General features: G+C 42.5%; 1 protein-coding gene across 1 annotated transcript in view; it reads right to left on the bottom strand.

Moving 5' to 3' along the window:
* The window catches only part of LOC311099640 (RIMS-binding protein 2-like), a gene marked incomplete at both ends in the record, with an annotated part of 96,399 nt that overhangs the window by 33,532 nt on the left and 41,421 nt on the right, over positions 1-21,446 (bottom strand). The window contains one exon of the mRNA XM_084140357.1: positions 145-234. Coding sequence (XP_083996483.1) covers positions 145-234 — 90 coding nt within the window. The remainder of the gene's footprint in view (positions 1-144; positions 235-21,446) is intronic.

Raw genomic sequence — 21,446 nt, 5'->3', positions numbered from 1 at the left:
GGTTGAGGCTACCGTCCTAAATGGTACCCTATTCCCTACACAGTGTACTACTTTTGACCAGAGCCCTATTGGCCCTGGTCAAACGTAGTGCACTATGTAGGGAATAGAGTGCCATTTGGGATGCATCCTGAGAGTCTTACCTACCTGGTCATACTTGGATGCCTTCAGGCTGTGGCTGGACAACTCAAGGTTCAGGCGATTTTTCTCCTGCAACGCATCCTGGAACTTAGTTTTCTGTGGAGGGAAAGAGAGAGGGAGAAATATAGGCAGGAGAGAGAGAAAGAGAGAGAAAGAGGGTGGGGGAGAAAGAGAGAATTAGTCTAAATATGACAGTACATTCAATGGTGATATCGGTGCATTGTCCCACTATATATTTGCATTAAATCATAAAGTAATAGTGTGTACAGTACAGCAATAGGCTACAATGCATGTTGTACGTTCATTCCATCTTTAAACGTGTACAGTTATACAACACATAGACATTCGTCTCAGGTTGTCGTATCCTTGTGTGGGCCGAAGCTGTTTACCAGGTCACAAAACCCCTTCGTTATATAGATGACAGGATATACAGCTGCACGTGTCACCTTCCATTTGGTGTGTGGCCACCACCATTAACAGTGCCACCATGAAATCTCCAATGACCCAGGAGATAAATCAGCACCCTATGGGCCCTGGTCAAAAGTAGTGCACTACATAGGGAATAGGTTACCATTTGTGACAAATATGTTGAGTGGTGGAGGTCTTCCCTCTGACAGATCTGGGGACGATCATGCCAAATCTCACACAGTGAAAGAGGTGTGAAGTGACTCTTGCTTTAATACAATTATGTAACAGGCTTAAATCCTGAACACACACACAGAGAGAGAGAGAGAGAGAGAGAGAGAGAGAGAGAGAGAGAGAGAGAGAGAGAGAGAGGAGAGAGAGAGAGAGAGAGAGAGAGAGAGAGAGAGAGAGAGAGAGAGAGAGAGAGAGAGAGAGAGAGAGAGAGAGAGAGAGAGAGAGAGAGAGAGAGAGAGAGAGAGAGAGAGAGAGAGAGAGAGAGAGAGAGAGAGAGAGAGAGAGAGAGAGAGAGAGAGAGAGAGCAAGAGAGAGAGAGAGAGAGAGGGAGAGAGAGAGCTGTGAGGGTGGATGCCAACTCTAGACCCAGGGAGGATGGAGGATTTGTGGGGAGGATAAAGCCTCAGCAGGCTCCCTATCATCAAATTGTCTGCACATATGGAGGGACTCACTAAACAGCAGACTGCCACTGTGAGTGAGTAAGTGTGTGTGCACGCATTTGTTTGTGTGTGTGTAGGTACGAGCATGCGTGAGTGCATACATTTTCATGTGTGTGTGTAGGTGGTAAGGTGCCGATGACAAAATGGAGAATGTAATTTACCCTTTGATGTGTACAGACTGCATGTTGTTGTTGAACAAACCTGCTGTAAAATAAAAATAAAGAAAACACTGACAATAAAATGACTCACTCCACAAAGGGTTAACAAATGAAGACAAATGGAGCAACATGATTAAAAAACATTAGAAGACCAGGGTGTAAGTGGAGCTGAAAAGCATTCATTTCCAGTAAGGAGCCGTGCTGTAGAAACACACAGACAGACAGTGTCTGAAATCCATATTTGCGTGCTGGCCTGCTGGGTGGATGGTGGACAGACCAGGAGAGAGAGAGAGCCCTCAACACTCCCAGTGACTAATTCACACTGACATCTCTGGCTGTTTTCCTCCTGCACCCCCATCATCATCATCATCCCAACCCCCTAATTTAGCCTGTGGCACTGCATCTGGTCCGGACGCCTTGTCCAGCTCCCAGAACACAGGCCCAGAGAAATAGAGCATAGTGTGTGGGGACTCTGTCTATAACCCACTGCACAATGTTCATATTATATTAAATGTATTGCATTGTTGTTTTGTATCCACACATTTGCAATTATGAGCTACTATCACTGGGCATCTGACAATCGTATGAGGAGGATTCGAAACAGGGTTAATCTCTGTGTCTGTAGGAGCTGATTAGAGAGCAAACACATTATGGCTCAAGACTACAAGACTACTCTTCTCTCCTCTGCATCCAGCAGCATCTTCATGTCAAGGTAGTCTCTCATTTTAAAGTACTAAGTCAATGTCTAAAACACACAGAGAGAAGCACCTCTATACACGCGTTCTCTCTCTCTCACCCCAAGTGCTCGCTCTCTCTCTCCCTCTCTCTCAGAACGCCAAGGTAACCTGTCTAAATGACTATCGCCCCATAGCACTCACATCTGTAGCCATGAAATGCTTTGAAAGGCTGGTCATGGCTCACATCAACAACATCATCCCAACCACCCTGGACCCACTTAAATTCGCATACTGCCCCAACAGATCCACAGATTATCTTGATTGCACTCCACACTGCCCTCTCCTACCTGTATAAGAGGAACACCTATGGGAGAAGGCTGTTCATTGACTACAGCTCAGCGTTTAACACCATATTGCCCTCCAAGCTCATCACTAAGCACAGGACCCTGGGACTGAACACCTCCCTCTGCAACTGGATCCTGGACTTCCTGACGGGCTGCCCCCAGGTGGTGAGGGTAGGCAACAACACATCCGCCACCTGATTGCGTGATCACTGACGACGATGAGACAGCCTATAGGGAGGAGGTCTGTGACCTGGCAGTGTGGTGCCAGGACAACAACCTTTCCCTCAACGTCAGCAAGACAAAGGAGCTGATCGTGGACTACAGGAAACGGAAGGCTGAGCACGCCCCCATCCACATCAACGGGGCTGTAGTGGAGCGGGTCGAGAGCTTCCTAAGGAATTAACATGGTCCACACATACCAACAACCTTGAAGAAGGCATGACAATGCCTCTTCCCCCTCAGGAGGCTGAAAAGACTTGGCATGGGCCCTCAGATCCTCAAAAAGTTATACAGCTGCACCATTGACAGCATCTTGACTGGCTACATCACCGTTTGGTATGGCAACTGCTTGGCTGCAAGGCACTACAGAGGGTAGTGCGTACGGCCCAGTATATCACTGGGGCCGAGCTCCCTGCCATCCAGGACCTCTATACCAGCCGGTATCAGAGGAAGGCCCTAAAAATAGTCAAAGACTCCAGCCACCCAAGTCATAGACTGTTCTCTCTGCTACCACATGGCAAGCGGTACCGATGCACCAAGTCTGGAACCAACAGGACCCTGAACAGCTTCTACCCCCAAGCCATAAGACTGCTAAATAGTTAACCAAATAGCTACCTGGACTATCTGCATTGACCCCACTTTGCACTCTTTTGACTCATCACATACGCTGCTTCTGCTGTTTATTATCTATCCTGTTGCCTAGTCACTTTACCCCTACCTATATGTACATATCTACCTCAATTACCTTGTACCCCTGCACAGCGACTCGGTACTGGTACCCTGTGCATAAAGCCAAGTTATCGTTACTCGTGTATTTATTCCTCGTGTTATTATCTTTCTACAATTTTTTATATTCTTCTCTCTGCATTGTTACTTATCCAGGTTAGTCTCAATGAGATAAAATACATTTTTCAAGAGAGACCTGGTCCAACCAAGACAGCAGCAGGGGGGAGCAATGTTTGAGACAAATATCAGACATACTGTAACAATTTACAGACATAGACACACCATAAAAAAATATAAATATTGATGTAGACACACATACATTTCAATTACAGAAACATACAAGCATCATTGCTTTAAAAAATCAATCGTATGTACCACCGCATCAAGTCCTAACGACAATCACATTCCTCAGTAACATGCCAAACAAACTTTGAAACTCCTCCAAGGAAACAAGATCCTGGAGTTTCAAGCTGGTCTGGAGAGAATTCCAAGAACACAAAGATGAGTAGCTAAAAATGTTTTTGCCATGATCCGTTCTGATTTTAGGAACTGTTAAAAGTAAGTAGGTGTGAGACCGTAACTGGTATTTATTTTCTGACCTTATCAAAGAACAACAGAGATAAAGTGTTAGTCTACACCTGTTGTTTACAAAGAATAAAAATCAATTTTTTTGCATTCTCTCCCTCTCCTCCTCTCTCTATTTTTGTGTGCTTTTCTATGAGCAGGTGGTTGCTATGACAGCTCTTCCCCTTGCCTACAGCCACAGAATGCAGAGAGTATTGACACGTTACCCCTTCAGCCTGTCAGGGTAACATCACTGCTTTGACAGCTGCAGTGATGATGTCATCATCCTATGCTGGGGGTGTGATGCTGTGCACCAGTCAGAAAAATGTATGGATCAGTTCAGTCTGACATGGCATCATTCCTGTGCCATGCTACGTTACCAGATGTTAAAGAGTGACTAGGCATCCAATCACTCCATCAAATGACACAAACAAAGCATACTGAATGTCTCCTAGGCTTATACACTCCAGTCTACCAATCCCATCTTATTTCATCACTAGCATTGTCTTGGTGAGAGTGTAGTGTTAACATGGTTGCTTTATCTATACCTAGACAGATATTTACCTAAATGTCTTAGACAGACACTAAGTTGTGTGTGTGTGTTTCTTCAGACTAAATTAATTTCTGTTGACCCCGTGGTTTCCCGCTGGTCACTTTAAACTCCAGGGAGGATTCCCTAGGTTAATGAGACGACATGCAGGTTTGTTCCTGGGAACAGTAGGGAGACACTGGATGCCTCTACTAGGTGGCCTCTATACTGTCTCTTTGATGGGATTACTGGCAGGCAGGTCACACTGGGATACACTGCAGAGTTGGAGCTATACCATAGCACTAATCATCAGGGGCATCAGAGTTCATGTAGAACAAAAGCAGAAGATATCCTTATAGAGAGCACTGCAGTAGTCACTGAAGCATGGTTTAATGTGTCAAGTCTAACACACAACTTAGAATAAAGCAATGTATTGGGCATGCATTCTAAGTAGAACGTAACCAACCATTGGAACGTAACCAATATTTTGTAACTCTGACACCCATTTCCTCTAGCCACACCACCACTCTGTGTTAGTCCAGTGTGATGTAGATGATGTAGGACAGCGAAAGGGCAAAGGGAACGTGACATCACCCATAACCTTAATAGAAGGATCAGTTGTCCGTTCAGCACCATCAGGTCTGGAAGAGTCAGGACCTTGGGCAGCACTAGCTGAGCCCTTCCAGCCAGCTCTCAGCAGCAGTGAGGGAGGCCATGTGCCTACAGTTATACTATGATAGGACTTTCAGCTGATTCTACTTAACAATGTTCCTCTCACCTCTCTGTGTTGCAATACAGGTAGCTCATTCATAAAACACAAGTGAGTGGGGCTAATCCAGTGTTTTGGTGTGTGTGTGTGTGTATGTGTGTGTGTGTGTGTGTGCGCGTGCCATGAGTGTGTATGTGCTCTGTGTGTGCGCGTGCTATGAGTGTGTATGTGCTCTGTGTGTGCGCGTGCCATGAGTGTGTATGCGCTCTGTGTGTGTAAGTGTGTCTGTGCGTGCGATATGCTTATATATTCCTGCAGATCGCTAGCGTCTCAACAACCACACAGTCTAAGGAATAAACTATGCGTGTAAAGGTTGTTCTTCCTGAGCTGGCTGCTTGTGAAAGGCACAGAGAAAGACCCCCATCGCCTGCCTCCACAAAGCAGGATGAGTCTCAGCCAGGCTTTCTCGAAAGAGACAGAGGAGAGTACTGCCAAGAGAAAGGCCAGCACTACAGTCAGAAAGAATTTACTTCTTCACTGTATAATACACCTCCTCCACATCCTCCTCTCCCTCTACCGCGCATATCCTCCCTGCCTAGGTTGTGGGTGTGTGTGTTGAATGCATGCCGTGCATGCGATCGAGTTAGTCTGTATGCATGTATGTGAGTATGTTTGTATGCGGTGTGTATGCCAGTATGTGTGTGTATAAGTGAAGGGATCCAGCAGTGTGTGTGTGTGTGTGTGTGTGTGTGTGTGTGTGTGTGTGTGTGTGTGTGTGTGTGTGTGTGTGTGTGTATGTATGTAGGGCCTGGGGCCAGGGTGACATGCGTTGGCCCCTCTTGAGAACAAATGGGCCCCGGGGCTGTGAGGGACATGGGCTGTTCCACTCTGGCAAGGAGGCGTCAGGGGAGAGCAGAGCACGCATCAGTTGACATGCTTCCAGTCAAACAGCTACCCAGGAAAGGGCTGAAAATAGCCCATATTAATATATGTAGACTTAGAAATAAGTTTCATGAAATCAATAACTTGCTAACATCAGATAACATTCATATATTAGCAATTTCTGAGACTTAGATAATTCATTTGATGATACAGCAGCAGCAGTACAAGGATATAACATCTATAGAAGAGAGAAATGCTTATGGGGAGGTGTTGCTGTATATATTCAGAGCCATATCTCTGTAATGCTTAGAGAATATCTTATGTCAAGTGATGTGGTTGCAGGTTCACCTGGCACATCTAAAGCCTTTCTTTTGGGGTGTTGCTATAGGCCACCAAGTGCTAACAGTCAGAACCTAAATAATATGTGTGAAATGCTTGATAGTGTTGTATGTGATGTGGTCCTCTATAGCTCAATTGGTAGAGCATGGCGCTTGTAACGCCAGGGTAGTGGGTTCGATCCCCGGGACCACCCATACGTAAAAATGTATGCACACATGACTGTAAGTCGCTTTGGATAAAAGCGTCTGCTAATTATTATTATTATATTATTAAACAGAGAGGTCTACTTTCTTGGGGACCTGAATATGGACTGGTTTTCATCAAGCTGTCCACTCATGAGGAAGCTTCTCACTATAACCAGCGCCTGTAATCTGGTTTTAGGTTATTAATCAACCTACCAGGGTGTTTACAAACACTACAGGAACAAGACCATCCACATGTATTATTCACATTTTTACTAATACTGTAGAACTTTCTTCTAAAGCTGTATCCGTACCCATTGGATGCAGTGATCACAATATAGTAGCGATATCCAGGAAAGCCAGAGTTCCAAAATCTGGACCTAAATTAGTATATAAAAGATCATCCAAAAGATTTTGCTGTGACTCTTATTTGGATTAGGTTTAAAATATTTGTTGGTCTGATGAAATCAATAAGGAGCATCCAGACGCTGTACTTGATGAATTTATTAAATTGCTTCTTCCAATTATTGATAAACATGCACTTATCCTCTGCAGCAGAGGTAACTCTGTGTCTTCCATTCCTGTGGCGGTCCTCATGAGAGCCAGTTTCTTCATAGCACTTGATGGTTTTTGCGACTGCACTTTAAGAAACTTTCAAAGTTCTTGAAATGTTCCGTATTGACTGACCTTCATGTCTTAAAGTAATGATGGACTGTCGTTTCTCTTTGCTTATTTGAGCGGTTCTTGCCATAATATGGACTTGGTATTTTACCAAATAGGGCTATCTTCTGTATACCCCCCCCTACCTTGTCACAACACAACTGATTGGCTCTAACACATTAAGAAGGAAAGAAATTCCACATATTAACTTTTAAGAAGGCACAACTGTTAATTGAAATGCATTCCAGGTGAATACCTCATGAAGCTGGTTGAGAGAATGCCAAGAGGGTGCAAAGCTGTCATCAAGGCAAAGGGTGGCTATTTGAAGAATCTCAAATATAAAATATATTTTGATTTGTTTAACACTTTTATGGTTACTACATGATTCCATATATGTTATTTCATAATTTTGATGTCTTCACTATTATTCTACAATGTAAAAAATAGTAAAAAATAAGGAAGACCCCTTGAATGAGTAGGTGTGTCCAAACTTTTGACTAGTACTGTATGTGTTATGGCTTTTCAACCTCTGCCATATCGTGGATTCAGAGCTATCTATCTAATAGAACTCAGAGGGTTTTCTTTAATGGAAGCTTCTCTAATGTCAAACATGTAAAGTGTGGTGTACCGCAGGGCAGCTCTGTAGGCCCTCTACTCTTTTCTATTTTTACCAATAACCTGCCACTGGCATTAAACAAAGTATGTGTGTCCATGTATGCTAATGACTCAAACATATACGCATCAGCAACCACAGCTAATGAAGTCACTGAAACCCTTAACAAAGAGTTGCAGTCTGTTTTGGAATGGGTGGCCAGTAATAAACTGGTCCTGAACATCTCTAAAACTACGAGCATTGTATTTGGTACAAATCATTCCATAAGTTCTAGACCTCAGCTGAATCTGGTAATGAATGGTGTGGCTGATGAACAAGCTGAGGAGACTAAATTACCTTATATTGTAAACTGTCATTGTCAAAACATATAGATTCAATGGTTATAAAGATGGGGAGAGATGCTCTGCTTTTCGATACCACACTCCACAAAGCAAGTCCTGCAGGCTCTAGTTTGATTTTATCTTGATTATTGTCCAGTCATATGGTCAAGTGCTTCAAAGAAAGACCTAGTTAAGCTGAAGCTGGCCCAGAACAGAGCGGCACGTCTTGCTCTTCATTGTAGTCAGAGGGCTAATATGAATACTATGCATGCCAGTCTCTCTTGACTGAGAGTTGAGAAAAGACTGACTGCGTCACTTCTTGTTTTTATAAGAAACAACGTGTTGGAAATTCCAAACTTTTTGCATAGTCAACTTACACACTGACACACTGACACACACACAAGGGGTATTTTCCCAGTCCCCAGGTCCAGAATAAATTCAAGGAAACTTACAGTATTATACAGAGCCATGAGTGCATGGAACTCCCTTTCATCTTATATAGCGCAGGTGAACAGCAAACCTGGTTTAAAAAAACTAATAAAGCAACACCTCACGGCGCAACACCTATCCCCCATGTGATCTACTTGTTGTGTGTATGTACTGTCATGTACGTGTAACTGATAGATGCACACACACACACACACATACATACATACACACACACACACACTACAAATGTATGTCAATTGTAGTATTTTTTTGTCTGTAATGTCTTTTTTGTTATGTGTCAGACCCCAGCAAGACTAGCTGTCACCATTGGCGTCGGCTAATGGGGATCCTAATAAATCAAAGATCTAATCAAATCAAGATGACATAATACATTTGACATCACCGCGAACTATTGTTCCTATTCGTCACACTGGAGAATATCAAAGGATAAATAAAAACAGTTTTCCCCCCAAAAGTCACTTAGGTGGATCAGTGATCTTTGAGGTGACTAAGAATACCCTATGGCAAGGACTTACCCAAGTCTGACTAGGACTCCACCCACCAACACAACACACAAGACCCAAATCTCTAGCAAAACATACGACTGAAGAACGGCTAAATAATTCAAGGCTGACCCCATTGCACAGTTAAAACGTATGCTAGAAATACACTGAACCCTGTCATGTTGCTTAGCCCACTGTTTCCATGGCGATGGTACTGTATATGCCACAAAAGGGGATTCCACTAGGTCCTGTAAGCCTATACTGTTGACTCTACAGTACATGCAGTTGGGCTTGTGGACCCTCATCCTTCTCTAGTGAGCCCAGCTCGGTGACATCATGTGACTGAAGGGCAGTCCCAGGTAGAGGTGGCTGTCATGTTGGCTGTGTTTGAACAGGACCATATATACAGTCTCCCTACTGCCCCATGGCCTGCTCCCCTCAGCCTGTGTTAAGCCCTGCTGTGGCTCAGTCCTCCACTGATAAATGATTCAACACTGCCAAGCACAGCACCACTGCACTGGGGACAAGGAGATAGGGGGAGCGAGAGAGAGGAAAATGGAGAGAGGATAGATGAGGGAACGATGGATAGACACTGGAAAGAGAGCAGGTATAACGATTAGGGCAGTGTCATGACTGTCCTGTCTGAGGATCCAAGGCCTCAGATAAGCTTGGCAAATGGCTGACAACAACCAAACCCCCTCTCACCCACAGAAGAGGGGAGGGGGGGCTGGGCCAGTTTTCACACCTTAACACATAAATTAGGCAGGAGGGGAATCTCCCTCTTGCTCTTCAGTATTGGTAAAGGAATGTCCCTTTGTCTCCAGAAGACTTTTGCTTCCAAAACTTTCACGTCAAAAAAGTGAATACTGGAACAATGTTTCTAACATCCGAATGTGTGGAATGATGACAGTTAGTCTATGGAAAACGAATGTCTATTTTGTGATGTCATTAAAAATGTTATAAAATGTTATAACGAAAATACTGTAATTTGGAAAGTATACTTACTCTATCTGTCAAGTTTACATCCAAATGTTGTATAAGATACATGATTAATTATGAGAGTATTTTTGTTAAGATAGGAATGTGATTTTAGTTTTCTAACGAGATAGTTTTCATATAAGCTTTGCACCAGTCAGTGGCCACACCCAAGTGAGCTCAGAGAGTGTGCCAGCCTGATGGAACGCCCCTTTTACCCAGAGTGCATAAAAGGCTAGGTAATGAAATTAACATTAGACCAGAAATACGTGAGACGGTGGTCTACACGTTTGAAAATGGTTGGAACGTTGAACCTCAACATGAGGGGAAGAAGATCACCTCCCAGACTAGACCCGGACATTGCAAGGCTGCAGCTGTGCGTGTAAAGTGGCTCAAACTCTGACTAACCACACAAGGTGGGAAGGAGAAAATCCCCTCTCAAGACAATCACTGGTACAGCTGAGTAGCTGTTCTGAGAACACTCCAATACAAGCCAGGACAACTAAGAAGAAGGACATTGTGACCTCTGGTGGACAACCAGAGCCTTACACCAACCAACCCCTTCCCCATAGAAGGATTGATTGGTGTCAACAGAGATAGACGACGGCAAACACGTAAATACATTCATGATTTATTACCCCAAACGGGCGGTGGTTTGTGAGCAAAGTATTACTTTGAGGGTAGTTTCCAAATGTATCAACGATACGTTTGACTCACTCTTTGTCTCTCTCTCTCTCCCCCTCTCTTCCTTACCCCTCTTTTGATAACCAAGCAGTCATGTTGTTATTAGTCCGCTAGGGACTTTTTATCATGTATTATGTGTGTATGTTATTCTGTGTTATTATTTAGTTAGCTAGTAAATAAATAATTAAGCCAATTTGTATAGTGCTGAATCATAAGTAAAGATGGGGTTTGTGCAGATCCAAGAATTCTATGACCGTTCAGAATGAGACTGATAAGAGGTAAGGATTCATACGCTGACTGTGGTGCCCCAAACTTCTTCTGTGGTGCCCCAAATCCTAATTAGTTAATTGTTAATCGAGTAACAATTAAACATAGTTAGTTGATTCGATAAATAACAGTCATCATATTAATGAAAGTCACGTCACGACAGCAGAGAGAGAGAAAGAGAGAGAGAGAGAAAGAGAGAGACAGAGCGACAGACAGATGGACAGACAGACAGACAAACAGACAAAGAGAGAGATAGCACTAGGGGTGAGGGGCCTGAAGATAGCTGGGAGTGCCAGATAGCCCAGTGTTGTGGAAGTAACTAGTGTTTTCCATTAGTGCCGGCTGTCGGCTAATCAGCCGGTTACAGACTCATTTTCAGCCAGCTACATTTTCCACTTCATATTAACTAGGCTACTTTTAATTTTAATTCAATCTATTGATAGGATAAGCACCTGTCAGTCACAAAGCTAGCGATCACTGGTAAACGGAAGAGGCAAAGCGACAGATTTCACTCTTGCAAAAATCTGTCAGTTTCTATAGGCTTATTTTGGACATAAGCTTGTCGCCTGCCTTCCCGCCTTTGGGACAACGACTCCCATTGTTAGGGCAGAGACATGAGGATCTCATCACTATATACAGATCTCTGGTTGTTGTTGAATTTCTTTACACTGAGGGAGAGAGCATGTAATGTATTTGTATTTATTATGGATCCCCATTAGCTGCTGCCAAGGAAGCAGCTACTCTTCGTGAGGTCCAGCAAAATGAAGGCAGCTATAAAAAAAACATTACAATATATTTCACAACACATTAAGTGTGTGTCCTCAGACCACTACTCTACTACCACACATCTACAACACAAAACCAATGTGTACGTGTGTGTATAGTGTGTATGTTATCATGTGTGTGTGTGTATGCGTGTGTCTGTGCCTGTGTGTATGCGTGTGTCTGTGCCTGTGCCTGTGCCTGTGTGTCTCTCTTCACAGTCCCCGCTGTGAAGAGAGAGGTGTATTTGTATGTTTTTAAATCTGATTTTACTGCTTGCATGAGTTACTTGATGTGGAATAGAGTTCCATGTAGTCATGGCTCTATGTAGTACTGTGCGCTTCCCATAGTCTGTTCTGGACTTGGGGACTGTGAAGAGACCTCTGGTGGCATGTCTTGTGGGGTATGCATGGGTGTCTGAGCTGTGTGCTAGTAGTTTAAAAAGACAGCTTGGTGCATTCAACATGTCAATACTTCTCACAAATACAAGTAGTGTGAAGTCAATCCCTCCTCTACTTTGAGCCAGGAGAGATTGACATGCATACAATTAATGTTAGCTCTCCATGTACATTTAACGGCTAGCCATGCTGCCCTGTTCTGGGCCAATTGTAATTTTCCTAAGTCGCTCTGTGTGGTACCTGACCACACAACTGGACAGTAGTCCAGGTGCGACAAAACTAGGGCCTGTCGGATAAGTAACGATAAGTTGAAATCCACGACTTAGCCTAATTATTGTTTTCTATTGCGTGTTTCACATAGCCAGCCACACGGAGTCGTGTCACGTAGTATGCAATTTACTGTGTGTTGATTGACAACTGAACAACAAGTGTTGACTACAGCGGCGGCCGCTGATTGGCTGAATACCCAGGGCGCGAAGTGGTTGGAGTTGTCAACAAAGCAGCATGACAGAAATATGATGCCAAGTTTTCCGGTAGTTTCTTTGAGAAGATATATAAAGTGATCTGTGCATTTGAACAACAGCATAAATACACCTATTTCACTTTTGCATGTCAAAAACTGAATGACCACTGTTTTGAAACAGATTATTTTATATTATTTAGAACGAGCAGCCTGCTCATGTCACGAATGAAGGAGTGCACCAGGGAGAACCAGTGTAAACTATCTAACTGGGGATAGCTAGCTAACATAATGTCACAAAGCATGATGCACTAGCCAGTTAACTTTCATTCTGAAATAACTTAATATTTCAGAGTAAGTCAGATATTAGTTTAGAAAGACTAGAAATTGGCATGGGAGCTAACTAGTTAGCAAGCTACCAGCTAGCTATTGCTAGCCAGCTGCTTATCAAATATAGATAAACTGGTTAATTTGACCCAAAACAAATCTATGAAACTATTTCTCAATGTTTCTCAACATTACTGTAGCTGGCTAATTAATTTGAACATGACTAGAGCAGACCCAGAAGTTCTGACTGAATGGACGCACATTTGAGTGCTCCAGGACAGTCCATTTACTTTGTGTTGTTATAATTTCCGTTATGAAATCCTGCGATTTCATTGGGGCAGTTTGCCCTCAAAGCAAATTCCTGGGAAAATAATCGAAGCAATGTTCGACAAGGCCTTTGCGCCCACAGAGGCGGAGATGCTGCTGCTGGTAGTCACTGAGGGGCAGCGTAGTAAGTAACTGAACATTGAAATGTATTCCAGGTGACTACCTCATGAAGCTGGTTGAGAGAATGCCAAGACTGTGCAAAGCTGTCATCAAGGCAAAGGGTGGCTACTTTGAAGAATCTCAAATATAAAATATATTTTTATTTGTTTAACACTTCTTTGGTTACTACATGATTCCATATGTGTTATTTCATAGTTTTGATGTCTTCACTATTATTCTACAATGTAGAAAATAGTAAACAATTAAGAAAACCCCTTGAATGAGTAGGTGTATCCAAACTTTTGACTGGTAGTGTATATACAGTATATCTTTTTTTCTTTTTTGGGGGCGCCGCCCCTAATGCCCTAATGGGTGGGCCACAGCTGGTTGACTAGTTTATAAAAGGTGTCAAGCTGACTGAATAAAGTCTATCTCCTATATTCCTTTGCCATTCATAAATCATGCAGCGTGGTCATATGTCCATGGTATCGCATCAGGACAAGTAAACCAAAGGATTTCCTAGTTTCCTTTCCTAAGATGTCTGGGCTTGCCAGACAGTGATGCTAAAGTTAGTGATTCTCTTCAGTCAGTGTAGCCTACTGAATCGCATCGGTGAGAGAGCCGTTCATTTGGCTCCCTAATGTGTTTTTGGCAATTATCTACAGATAAATTATGAAAACATTAGATGAAGATGGTGAATCATCACTGCAGGAAAAATAGATAGTGGAGAGCCTCATTCTGGTCCAAATATGATAATTAGGGCCCTCACAGAATCCAGGCATTAAAACAAAATTAAACAATATTTAAACATTTATTGACCTTAGTAGGGAATCAAATAAATGTATTAAAAATTAATTAATTTGCACAAGTTTATCATAAGACGAAGAGAATGCATCAGTGATTCGTATTTCCTGCAACTTTCTGAAGAGGCAATGAGAATGCCCCTGTCTGTGTGTGTGCAGTGTGCGCGTCTTCCACTTTGTGTAGCCATTAGCGATGATGCTAATGAAAACAGTATTTTCTAGTAGATGGACAGGTTTTCCCAAAATTGTTAACTACAAAGTAGCCTATGCTTACATGGCAGAATTATATAATTATTATTTTCATCAATCCAGTGGGTATTTGTTTTGCAAACTCTACCATCACATGTGCGCTACAAAAACTCAGCTAAATCAGAGCCTTATGTGGATTAATTAAAGGGTAACTACACACAAAAATCTAAATTTATTAGATTTTTCCCAGACCTCAAAAGTGGTCTCATGATGTGGTTAAAGCATTGTTTTGGACTTAGAACATACAATTTTGTTGTTTTTCGATTAGAAGTTGTGGTTTTGAGAGCGAAAACCTGAAAAAAACTGGGAAAACTGAAACCTAGAAAAACTAAACCGTTAATTTATTTATCAAGATAATGTGGGCTATTTACTTAATTTTTCTGTTTGAATAAAATACATAATTAGAAGAACTAACATCATTGTGGCAATTCATATCTTGCAGTAAAACTGTAAATAAGACTTTAATCTCAAGAGAAGACAGGTTAAGTCTTGAAAAAGGTTTAATGTTATCTTACTTAGAAAATAGTCCTGATCTTATAGGCCTAAAGAATATCCAAAACAACTAACAATACACTGAATTCATACATTTTTAGTCATTTAAATTATAAAGTCATGTCTTTCTACACAGTACCACAACACATTTTTCCAATTTGGTAGGTAAACTCTATAAAGTATTCAATAATTTAGCTGTGTATTTCAGATGGAATCAAGGCATTAGAATTAAGCCTGACCCCATTTTGTCGACTGGTTGATTGTTTAGTCGATAGACTGTTGGTCAACCGACATTTCTTTAGTCGAGCAATAGCACAAAAAAAAATAATGGTGTACAAGACACCTGTCTGATTCACGCCTGTCCATTGTGGAAGCCGTGGGGATGGCACAGTCCATCGCTAAGACATGTGCTACTGCAATTTAATACGGTTATATTACGTAAGAACAAGGGTGCAACACTAATTAAAAATATATTATTTTATAACAAATGCGCTTTCTCCAGCATTGGATAGCGGTCACTGTCCGCGTTTCTGAAGCGTCAGTGCGCTGTTTAATTGGCGCCTTTTCCTAGACCATGTTGCTATGTGCATAACAGCAAAGTTAACCAACACATTGGTGTTGAGAACAATGCATTGCTGGTTAAGGGCTTGTAAGTAAGCATTTCACTGTAATGTCTATACCTGTTGTATTCGAAGCATGTGGCAAATAAAGTTTGATTTGATTTGATTTGAGTTAGAAGATGAGAAAACAGCACTTGTCTTAATTGTTTAAGAAAAGGGAGGAGAGAGGAAACACCAACTTAATTGGGTCTATAATCAATAGCCTAACTTTTAAATGTGCCTGGCTTTATAAATCATCCATAAATATCTACAGAAATAAGACAGATCCTGCTTCTGTTTAAATGTTAGTTTAATAGCCTACTGATACCGTGAAACTTGGCAACCACAACATGTCGGATAAAAAAAATCCCTTAAAGCATCAGACAATCTCAGTGCATATAGTTGATTTGATTAAAACACATAGGATGTGTCTATATATGGCAAAAATACACGTTTTAACATACGACTCTCAGTCGACTAAGATTTTTTTTTAGTTAGAATGTACCAGAGGCCACCAAAGTAGAGCTCTTTCAGCATAACATTATTTAGGGGGGCTATTCAGGAACATTGAGATTAGTCAAGGCTGTCTTTTTGCTGGCATTCTATTCCAAAGTGAATCTCAAGAGAAGAGGAGGAACATCTAAATAGAAGTTTGGTCCCCCCCCTCTCCCTTCATCCCTCCTCTTTGCCCCCTCACCCCCTGGCATCCGGCTGAGCTCAGCTGGCAGTGGATGGCAGTCTGGGAGGAAGACCAGAATGAGGAAGAAGAGGCGGGGGCCGTGAGCCACTAATGTCACGGCTGCTGCTGTTGTTTGAGGACTCACACCCACAGAACGAGAGAGAGAGAGAGACACAGAGACACAGAGAGAGAGAGACACAGAGAGAGAGAGACACAGAGAGAGAGAGAGAGAGAGACACAGAGAGAGAGAGAGAGAGAGAGAGAGAGAGAGAGAGAGAGAGAGAGAGAGAGAGAGAGACACAGAGAGAGAGAGAGAGACACACACAGAGAGAGAGAGAGAGAGACACACAGAGAGAGAGAGAGAGAGAGAGAGAGAGAGAGAGAGAGAGAGAGGCGAGAGAGAGAGAGAGAGAGAGAGAGAGAGAAAGAAAGAGAATCATGCCTGTCGAAATACTGCAGAGTGAGAATTTAGGCTATATACCCTCCCTCCCACCTCTCCCATCTACACTCTCATCTTCTCTTGGTCCCTTTCACACACCCACGCAAACCACACACACAGGCATATGTACAGAGTACACTCAGGTCTGAAGACACACACACTTACACATACAACCTTTGTCAATATAATTGTGACTAGAGCGATTGATTTACTTTCAGCTTTGTTTCTAGAACCTGCCCCCACCTATGAGAAGAGAGCAGTAGTTGAGACCAGTATCAATGCAGCTATGATGTAGTAAGTGGAGAAAGGCAAATTCCCAAAAGCTTCCTCCCTGTCACCAAAAAAATGTTATGCAGTCAGTCTTTATGTGGTAGAAGCGGAATCTACATCCTGTAAATCTATGATACAACACAGTATTGGGATCAAATAGCATTTCTGCTGAGGAGACTCCCATCGTCTCCATGGCAACCCCTTGGCCAGGCAAAGGGAGAGGTTCAGGTTACACAACCAACATTCAAAATAACGAAAAGACAACACACACACACACACACCATTACATTGTACATTGTTTCTATAGTATGGAGACAGGTACTATAGAACATCTGCATTTCCCCCCCACCTAGTTTCCCATAGGAGAGGCTTGAGTCTAGGAGCTGACGTGACAGGCCTTAATGACCACACAGACCACACACAGCTATGAAAAACAGGTGGCAGCGTACAATGAGGAAGAGCGTGACAATGCAAGAGCACACAGCATCCCTACTGTGTCTCAGTAGAGTCACAATGTGCTATTACACTCCACCATCTCTCAGCTCTCCTCCAGCACAGTACATGGGAGAGGCTTCCCTCAGCCAGCCACAGACATACAACCACACACATGCTCAGAACACAGACACAACACCCAGGGGATAGAGGGAGGGATAAAGGGAGGAAGAGAGAGAGAGAGAGAGAGAGAGAGAGAGAGAGAGAGAGAGAGAGAGAGAGAGAGAGAGAGAGAGAGAGAGAGAGAGAGAAGACTATGCAGTAGTTAGGGGAAGCTGAGTGGTGATGAAGGAGCAGTATTTACCGTATCTGCTGGCTAGCTAGCACTGTAGCATTGTGACTGAGATGCTGCTAGTGTTCCTTCCTCTTATCTTGGGTGGCTAAATGTCAGGCGGCTGCAGCAGCAGCTCCTGGGCCTGCATCTCTCCCTCCCTCCCTTCCTCCCTCTCTATCATTCCGCCCCTACTCTCTCTCTCCACCTATTCCCCCCGTCTCTCTCTCTCTGCCTCCTGACTCTCTGTCTCTCTCTCTTCCCTCTCTTTCTCTCACGCTCTCTGGTTGTGCAGCTAGCTGTAGAATCCCCGGTGCTGAATTAATCTCCTACCAGCAGCAGTAGCAGCAGTTGTGTTCTGGGAGCTGTCCTTTGAGGGGGAAGCTGCCCTGCCTGCCGGGGGCTGGGCTTCCAGTGGACTGGCTGCCTGACTGACTGCCTCCCTGCCTGACTAAAGGCTGGAGATGTTTGCTGAGGGGTTGGTCTGAGGCTGGATAGACCCCTCCTCCGACTCCATGCAGCTGTGGAGCAGGCGTAGTCGATGGGGTGAAGCTAATAGGGCAGTGCTTGATTGATACTGCTCTCTCTGTCACACACACAGTCACACACACAAGCAAGCATGCAAACACTCAATGTTAATTGCTAGCATGCTAAAAGTGTATGCTGCCTGTGACTGCAGCAGGAGGAGCAGAATGGGCGGAACATGTTTGACTGTAGATAAATAGCCTACTGTAATTCTCTGTCAGAATGGGCAGAACCTGTTTGACTGTAGATAAATAGCCTACTGTAGTTCTCTGTCAGAATGGGAGGAACATGTTCAGTCCCTCCAGGATTCTGTGATCGCATATTTTTTTCAAAATCAGCAATTTCCTGCATATTATGTGAGGGCTTGCAAATTTGACCAATCACTGCACTATTTCAGCATAAAACAGTCAAATCTTCGCATTTTATCGTATAAAACTGACCCATCACCGCAGTACAAAAAGAGGGCTCGCAATTTCAACCTATCACTGCACATTTACTGCATAATTAGGTTCAATCAAGCCACACGTCAACAAACATTTTCACAACAAATTGGACACCATGAGAGAAAAGAGAAACACGCACGCTGCTCTTGCTAGTATGACTGTTCTTTATTAAGCTTTATGTATCGGCCTCAAGGACTTTGTCAGAGCTCAAATGTGCAAGTGCCTTTTGAATTTTGAACAACAAATTTGACAAAATAATTACATATTGCCATGAAACATTTCAGAATTGCAACAGCAAAATTAAGCATTTTTGGCCACAAATATCACAAAAAATCTCTGTGAAATACTGGAGGGAATGCCTGTTTGATACTGTTGTTCTCTGTCAGGGCTCTGATTCTGGGGGAGGCGTGTGTATGTAGATGTGTTACTATGCTCAGTGTGTGTGTGTGTGTGTGTGTGTGTGTGTGTGTGTGTGTGTGTGTGTGTGTGTGTGTGTGTGTTTAGGGTTTTTTCTGCCACACCCACCACCTAAGCCCCATTTTGATCCAGAAAAAACCCTGGTGTGTGTGTGTGCAGGGTTAGGAGGTGCAAGACAAACAGGGAGGGGTGAAATGTGAAAGAAAAGCTAGATCACTGTTCTGGAAGAACAACTCCACACCTGAGCATTCAGAAATATCCTGAGGGGCAAACAAGAAGTCAGAGATGGAAAGAGGAAGAAAAATAAGAAAGCTAAGAAAAGGTATAATTATGAATTCAGAAAAAAGTAAATGACATGGGAATCAATGGTGCATTATGAGATGTGTCCTAAAGAGGTACGGAACTCAGGTGCACATTCCTAACCTAAAGCATGCTGGATCGATTTAATAATCTGTTGTGTGTTGTGATGCTTGGTGCTGGCCAGTTGAATTAGTAATCTTCCCAGTTTTAACACAAATAGAATCAGCTCAAATACACGCACACACACGCACACTAGGGTTGAATATTTTCCCAGTATTTTACAAATGTTCCATCCTGAGAATAAATCACTTTTCTCCCAGGTAACCTGGTATTTCCCACCAAAACTGGGAATGTCATTCAAAAGCTTTATAAAGCATTTAAAAAGGCAAGGTCTGGATTTGATTAGAGCTTTGATCAAAAATTCAAGCCTGATGCTACCTGGGCCTGATGAGCCATACATTAAATACATTTTATGAGCCCTACATTACTGAGCCCAAGCCCAAAAAAGCCCAAATGATTGTGCCGTTATCCAATACATATATGATATAGGCTACTGCACATTAAGCGCGACAGAAAAACATGAAAGCCCATAGATGAAGCTAGCTACAGTTGAAGTCGGAAGTTTAAATACACTTTGGTTGGAGTCATTAAAACTCGTTTTTCAACCACTCCACACATTTTTTTTTTTTTTTTTTTTTCAGGGGGAATGGATCATCTTAATATTGCAAATAGATTGTATATTCTATCAATGTAATTGTCTGCATCACTTCCAATCCCCCATGTTTTTTTTTTTTTATATATATATACTCCCCTTTATTACTTTTCAACCCCACCATCCATTCCCTACTTGGAGTAAATTAGTGAACAACAATGCCCAGGCCTCTACTTCCGGTCTACACTTACTATCTACACCTCATGGACAGAGTTAATTTTACAATAATTCTATTATATATATATTTTTTATATTTTTTATTTTTTTTGCTCCTGAACTTCTTCTACTCTCAACCTCTCCGATCATTTTCATGGTGTCCATCCGGTTTGCTTCTATATGCCATATCCTTCCAACTGAGCTCCTTCCCAAAAGCTCCCAACATACAACCTATATACTTATTATGGACACAGTATGCTTACATTATTAGCTATCTTTGTTATTATTTGTTGTTATTTGTTATTAGTCCCATCCTTCAACTCTATTCAATACCTCCCATCTATCTCTTAACACCATCCATATAGGATTTCTATTTGCCATATATATTTCGACCGTACTGTGATGTTTTACAAAAATTCTGAACCTTTCTATTCTCATTGCTTCTACAGATTGTGAATTAAAAATAAACATTTTTGCTAAAAATATTATTATATTATTGATTGATTGACTATGACTTTTCAGATCACCCAGTAATGCTATCTGCAAGGTTAGTTCCAGGTAAATATTGCAATCCTTTAGCCATTCCTGGACCTGTGTCCAAAAACAAGCTACAAATGGACAGTACCAAAACAAATGATCTAATGATTCTGTCTCTTCACAGCAAAACCTGCAGAGCTGGGAAGATTGTATCCCCCATATAAATAACATTCTATAGGTAGCAAGAATTTTATATAATAATTTAAATTGAAATATTCAAATTTTTGAATCCGGTGTCGTTTTGCGTGTCAGTTCATAAACACTATTACATTTACATTTACATTTACGTCATTTAGCAGACGCTCTTATCCAGAGCGACTTACAGTTAGTGATAAAATTTTTTATTTTTTTATATATATATATATTTTTTTTTTATACTGGCCCCCTGTGGGAATCGAACCCACAACCCTGGCGTTGCAAACGCCATGCTCTATCAACTGAGCTACATCCCTGCCGGCCATTCCCTCCCCTACCCTGGACGACGCTGGGCCAATTGTGCGCCGCCCATGAGTCTCCCGGTCGCGGCCGGCTGCGACAGAGCCTGGATTCGAACCAGGATCTCTAGTGGCACAGTTAGCACTGTGATGCAGTGCCTTAGACCACTGTGCCACTCAGGAGTTATGCCATGGGATCGGTACGGCAAAGATCTCTTCCCAACTATTTTGCAATCTATATGGGACGGCTGTCAATCC

This window comes from Coregonus lavaretus (assembly GCF_964263955.1).
Source record: "Coregonus lavaretus genome assembly, chromosome: 24".
NCBI lineage: Eukaryota > Metazoa > Chordata > Actinopteri > Salmoniformes > Salmonidae > Coregonus > Coregonus lavaretus.
The sequence above is the reverse complement of the archived record's forward strand: the minus strand, read 5'-3'. Positions and strand labels throughout refer to the sequence as shown.